Source organism: Sinocyclocheilus anshuiensis, unplaced genomic scaffold, assembly GCF_001515605.1.
Source record: "Sinocyclocheilus anshuiensis isolate Anshui unplaced genomic scaffold, SAMN03320099.WGS_v1.1 scaffold1823, whole genome shotgun sequence".
NCBI lineage: Eukaryota > Metazoa > Chordata > Actinopteri > Cypriniformes > Cyprinidae > Sinocyclocheilus > Sinocyclocheilus anshuiensis.
The window spans coordinates 595,465-601,947 of record NW_015549711.1 but is presented as its reverse complement, the minus strand read 5'-3'; the positions used below and the strand labels follow the sequence as shown (position 1 = coordinate 601,947).

Genomic DNA, 6,483 nt, shown 5'->3' with positions numbered 1-6,483 from the left:
TTCCACTAAATAAACAACTTGAACAAAACAAGTGAGGGTTTTTTGCTTCCCTTTATTTACTGTCACCCATGTTGAAGGATTATCGTATGTAAATAGTTGCAATGTGGTCGCCCACTGATGCTATGCACATGCGCAAACGCAGCATCGCGTCTGGTGATGGTAAAGATCGCTCGTGTCTGCGAATCGGTTCTTTAGAATGGTTCATTTCAAAGAGCACGTTCGAAAAGCAGGTGGTTCTTATAAAAGTGATTCTTTTACGTCACTTGAGTTTCCTGATATTCCTCTGCTCTAGAGTCTAAAGTTCCTAAGGCAGCCTATGCAGGCTTTTATTGAGGTTTATTTGTGCCGTTTTTATTTCTTTTCGCTAAAATGGCGTTGCAATTCGACGTGCCCAGCTTCACCTTAAACATAAAGGTAGAACCTTAGTCCATTTTCCATTTGCATTAAATAATGCTAAAAGTCTTCTTTTTAAGTCTTTTGCACATTTATATAAACTTCTATTTATTGAAACCAAATCGTATATGTTGTGAATAGGACGTGTTCAAAAGAGACATTCTCGTTTCCAACCAGTCAGCGAATTGCTCGAGAACCGCTCGGATAACGAATCGTTCGAACCAGTTTTGCGAACCGATTCATTGAAAAGGTCCGATTCCAAAGGACAATTCGTTAACGAATCGGACGTTGCTGCTGTGAGTCTACGGGTGCGGTAGTGTGAGAAGGGACAAGCAGAGAGATGATAAGACAGTGATTTCCATGGTAAAGTGGATGTGAAGATTTGTTTTTGCTTTGCATTGCGTTATAGATAAATCTATACATTTTATTTATTATTAAATCTCTTTTCGCCATTTTTGATAACAGCGCACCGGGATGAGATGAGTTTACTGCACATCAAACTGTGTGACAGCTGTCATGATCAGCCTAAGTGAAACGTACAAAGAGCTGCAGGCATGAATACCATAGGAGTTTCATTTTTGGATCCCTTGGATGATTATGAGATTATTCAAAGGGTCGGGAGCGGCACTTATGGAGATGTCTTTAAGGTGAGAAAGAACTTCTGTTTTTTTTTTTTTTTTGGTTATTTATTTATTTTTGTACTCAACGGTGAGTGTTTAAGCAATGACTGATTTAATGCATGTTGCTTTGTCAAGATTTCGTGAGAAAAACACTTTTTCCTTCTGGAAGACTTACAAAAATCTACCAAAAGGGGTTGTATGATTGTTTGTATTGTATTACTGTACAAGGACTGCATTACTTTGTTTTTGGATATGATACCATGGTAAGTATTTAGACAGCATAGTGCAGTTATATTATCTGGAGTACCAGTACCATGAATATGAGTACCATGATATGATTATCATTCAACACCATGTTAAATGTCAAAGTACCATCTGATACCTTGTAAGGGAAGACTTGCTAAACTTGACAAGATTTTTTTACTCCGTTGTTGTTGTTGATTTCCTTGTTTAAGCTGAATATTTCAAGAAACCAGATCCATGATGTTAGCTGACAGACTGGATTGGTTAGTTTTCTAGAATTCACAGCATGTGTGCATTGACACACATTCCATCCAACACAGTGAACACAAAATGATGCACTCAGGCTGACATCCACGTACTATTTATTTTTATTGTGTCTAAATGTCTTTGTTAGGCCATCTAGGTATTTTCTCAACAAAACATGTAACGTCAGCCAGTCTGTCTTCAAAGTTTAGGTGCAAAACCCTGCATAAACAGAAAAGCATAGTTTAAAAATGTATCAGATATAAAGTAGTTTGTGATTCTAATGTGGAATAGCATATGGTTGGCTTAGAAATTTGACTTGATTGAAGAGCAATCTACTGGCACAACGGCAATATTTGTGGAATGTTACAAATCTGGACTTTAAAATGTAGGCCTCCCTCAGGTGTGGTAGTGTTATTCTTCAAGAAGTTTGTAAGGTGCAAATATGTTGTTGGTTTTCATGTGTATTTTGTCTCTTTTATATATGTTTAATGTGGAGATCATGTCATTCTTGTGTAGCAATCCCCAACACAGTCCACTTTATGATAATTCAGTGGGTGAGCCAACAACCCTTACAATGCCCATCTTAGAATGCACAAAGAATCCTTTCTAGTGTCCTCTAGCTCTCTCAACTTGAACTCAGAAAGTTCTCGAGATCTAAAAATATTCCATGGTGAGGATTCCCAGCTGCATTCGAACAAAACAGTCTGTTTTGCATTTGATAGACTTGTCAGGTCTGACTATGCCAACATAAAGAATAACAAGCTTTGGAGATTTCTGGTCAAAGTGTGGACAGATATCCAACACAAGCCATTGTTCTTGGGTTGTGGCTGCGTTATTTCAGGTTGCACAGTTAAACCATTACGAGAACGTTACACTGTCGCTTTAGTCATGACAGGAAGCTCTCTGGCATGCCAGGAAAAACAACAGGAAGGTAGCTCAGTGAAGTTCCAGGTTTTGTCCAGAATGCTCAATTTGTTATGTTTATGACTAGCTGAAAGCAAAAATGGAAGTCCACTTTCCCGAAAACTTTTTGGCCTGATCATAAGTATCAAATGAACCACTCTGTATGCATAGAACATATTTTAATGTGCATGAGTTGGCTATTTAAAGGAAGAGTTTACCCTTAAAATAAAAATTTTCTGAATACATTTACTCACCCTCAGGCCATCCAAGATGTAGATGAGTTTGTTTCTTCATTGGAGCAGATTTAGAGAAATTTATGATTGCATCACTTGCTCAACAATGGATCATCTGCAGTGAATGGGGGACATCAGAATGAGAGTCCAAACAGCTGATAAAAGCATCACAATAATCAATGAGCAATCCACACTAGTCTAGTCCATCAATTAATGTCTTGTGAAGTGAAAGACTGCATGTTTGTAAGAAACAAATCCATCATTAAAGCATTTTAACCTTGAACCATTGTTTCTGATCAAAATTCTAGTCCTTAATAATGCTTGGTAAAAAGTGGGAAAAGTCCATCTCCTGTTATCCTCGCATCAAAATCCGTTGACATATTTGTCATAATATTGCTTTCCCCAGTGAAAGAGGACTCATTTTTTTAGCCAAAAACAACAGTTTAAAGTTAAACATGGTCTTAATTATGTATTTGTTCATCACAAACCTGCAACTTTTAGCTTACCAAGATGGTAATTGATGGACTGGAGTCATGTGGATTGCTTGTGGATTATTGTGATGTTTTTATCAGCTGTTAGGACTCTCAGTCTGACGGCACCCATTCACTGCAGAGGATCCACTGGTGAGCAAGTGATAATGCTAAATTTCTTCAAATAGGTTCCCAGACTCATCCACATATTGGATCACCTAAAGTACATTCCCAGCCATTTTTTTGGGGGTAAACTATTCCTTTAATTCCACAGTTAAACGAGTTTGATGAATCCTTAGCATGTGGTATAAGTGGTTTTATAGTAAATTAATAGAATCAGTATATTAGAATGATTTCTGAAGAATCTTGTGACACTGAAGACTGGCTGAACATTCAGCTTTGCCATTACATGAATAAATTACATTTTAAAATATATTACAGGACTAATATAGTTGTAATAATAATTTACAATATTACCGTTTTTACTATATTTTGCTCAAATAATTGCAGCTTTAGTGAGCATAAGAGACGTGAATGGTATAGACTTATTAATATAAAATTTGTGCACAGTCACAGATGCATATCAGCTGGGCAAGAGGTATTAGTGGTTTTATAGTAAATTGATAGAATCCTTCCTAAATAGAATGAGTGATTAACTAATGGTGCAGCATCATACGGTCTCCTGGCCTGGCAGCAGCTACAGGACAAGGTTACAGAGAAGGACACAGCAGGCTGCCACTGACACTAGGATATTTGTCATTAAGATGCCTGCCAGGAGAGCTGGATCTGTTCCTGGCTTTTCTACAGCATCCCGAGCATTTCACCAATGTAAACATGGCCTTAAAGTCACATTTACCCACCTCTATGTTACATTTGCTCATTTACGTATGCTGTCAAATGTTTATTTGAAAACCAAAACAAATGAAAATGAAATGTGTTTTTAAACCTAAAACCATCTAAAAACCATAGTAAAATCACTGTAGCACATTGTCTCTCATCGCTATATATAGCCATATGATAAGTGACAATGTTCTATTAATTCCATTAAGACATGTATTTGTATTAATAATAATAATAATAATAATAATAATAATAAATCACAATTAAACAATTCGTTTTTCCAGGTAATATAGCTAGTTAGTTTAACTGTAAGTGAAATTACAGCCTTTTATTTAGGATTTTTATTTTTATTTAGGATGCAATAAATGAAATGTGTCATGGTTTCTACAACAACATTAAGCATAGCAATTGTTTATTACATTGATAATAATAAGAAATGTTTCCTGAACAACAAATCAGTATATTAGAATGATTTCTAAATGATCTGTGACACTGAAGACTGTCTGAACATCCAGCTTTGCCATTACATGAATAAATTCCATTTTAAATTATATTACAGTACTAATATATTTGTAATGATAATTCACAATATTACAGTTTTTACTATATTTTTGATCAAATAATCGCAGCCTTAGTGAGCATAAGAGACTTCTTTCAAAAAATCTGACCAACTCCAAACATTTGAATGGTATAGACTTATTAATATAAAATTTGTGCACAGTCACAGACGCATATCAGCTGTTGAAATGTAGCTAAACCTAATTATCCATTTTATAATTAATATTGTAAAAGAAATCTGATTTTCCAGTTCATCATGTAATGTTATCTATTTTCTTTCAGGCTAGAAACATTAGGAGCTCAGAAATGGCTGCTATCAAAATTGTTAAACTGGATCCAGGTGTGTGAGTAGTTTTAATGTTATACGTTTTTGACCAGAACACATTTGCATATTGGGAGATTTTCATGCTTCAGTGCTGTAGAGAACATACAGTAAACATTTAGAGGCAAATACCGTTTCTAACTAATCTCTCAAAATTATAGAGGTTTTATTGGATCGATTCCTTGTATGAAGGATTTATATTGTAATGAGCTCTATATTTACACATAATTATAGTTCTCAGAAGCCTCACTGCACTACTACTTTAAAAATGATTGGACTGCATTGTGTCACATGAATTGAAGTTATTTTTTACATGGCTCTCTGGAATAGTTGTTTCAGATTTGTCAATCACTGCTTTCTGAAGTAAAATACTTTAAATATTTTGTTATTATAGACCATTCTGTCTTCAGTATATACTCTTTTTCTTGTTCTTTCACGCTTTATTCAGGTGATGACATCACCTCTATCCAGCAGGAGATAACAATGATGAAGGAGTGTAAGCATAAGAACATTGTGGCCTATTATGGCACTTACCACAGGTACGGTAATGTTTGTGCCTTGCCTGGTATTTCTCCAGTAGTTGTCAGGGCATAGAAAGGTGCATTCCACAACATGTTTTATACAAGCAGAGTTACACAATCAGATATGGAGCACAAATCACACAGACATGTTTAATAGGTTTTGTAAATAGCTGCCGACGCGTGCCAGCACATGCTCTAGATGACTTGTGCATTCCCGAATATTATTTCAAAGGCATGCATTCCCACTCACAAGCTTTCAAAATGTTTATGAGATTCTTGTCATGTTTGTAAGTTATGGGTGTGTGCGTATGTATCTTTTGAAAATCTTTTGTGTGCATTGACTCAAAAGTCCAGGCACTGAACTGTTCAACTTTTCAGGAATACTAAATTGTGGATCTGCATGGAATACTGTGGGGGAGGATCACTGCAGGATATCTACCAAGGTATACAGTAAATAACATTCAAATTCTGTGCAAGCATTTGAGACTATTGAAAATCACAGGGAAGAGTTATTATGACGCATCTTAAAGGGGTCATATGATGCGATTTCAAGTTTTCGTTTCTCTTTGGAGTGTTACAAGCTGTTCGTGAATAGATAAGATCCCTAAAGTTGCAAAGACTAAAGTCTCAAATCCAAAGAGATATTCTTTATCAAAGTTAAGACTCGTCCCCACATATCTACGTCACTGTGTGGGAAGATTTGCATAACACCGCCCAAATGTTCACGCAAAAAAAGAAGGCGTAACTTTTATTCTCGCTGTAGTTTTGTTGTTGCCGCCGCCGCCATGTCATGAAGACGCTGTTTGTTTCGTTATGAAAGCACAATATTCAGATGTGTGCAGCGCATTTAATGGAGGACTGTTTCCTGAACCTGGTAGAGTAGACTACAATATGTCTGTTCACAAATGCTGTTTCTATAAAGTGGGGCAATTCCAACTTTGCAAGGACAGTCTGGCGCTTCTGACTCACAGCCTGTAAGTACATTTTTTTATATTTAAAGAATTTGCCACTGATGATTCAAACGCGAGTTTGAGCAGTGTAGAGTAGCACTTATTGTTTGGCATTTCTCCGATCACAAATGCAGACATGGTTTTATGTTTACGCGGCGCGATGCAACGCAACGCGTAAAAAGAC

General features: G+C 36.3%; 1 protein-coding gene across 1 annotated transcript in view; it reads left to right on the top strand.

Moving 5' to 3' along the window:
• The first annotated feature begins 688 nt into the window (after positions 1-688).
• LOC107660717 (mitogen-activated protein kinase kinase kinase kinase 2-like) overlaps positions 689-6,483 on the top strand; it is a 20,556-nt gene continuing 14,761 nt past the window's right edge. The window contains exons 1-5 of the mRNA XM_016450115.1: positions 689-756; positions 859-1,040; positions 4,789-4,846; positions 5,277-5,367; positions 5,728-5,792. Coding sequence (XP_016305601.1) covers positions 948-1,040; positions 4,789-4,846; positions 5,277-5,367; positions 5,728-5,792 — 307 coding nt within the window. The 5' untranslated portion in view covers positions 689-756; positions 859-947. The remainder of the gene's footprint in view (positions 757-858; positions 1,041-4,788; positions 4,847-5,276; positions 5,368-5,727; positions 5,793-6,483) is intronic.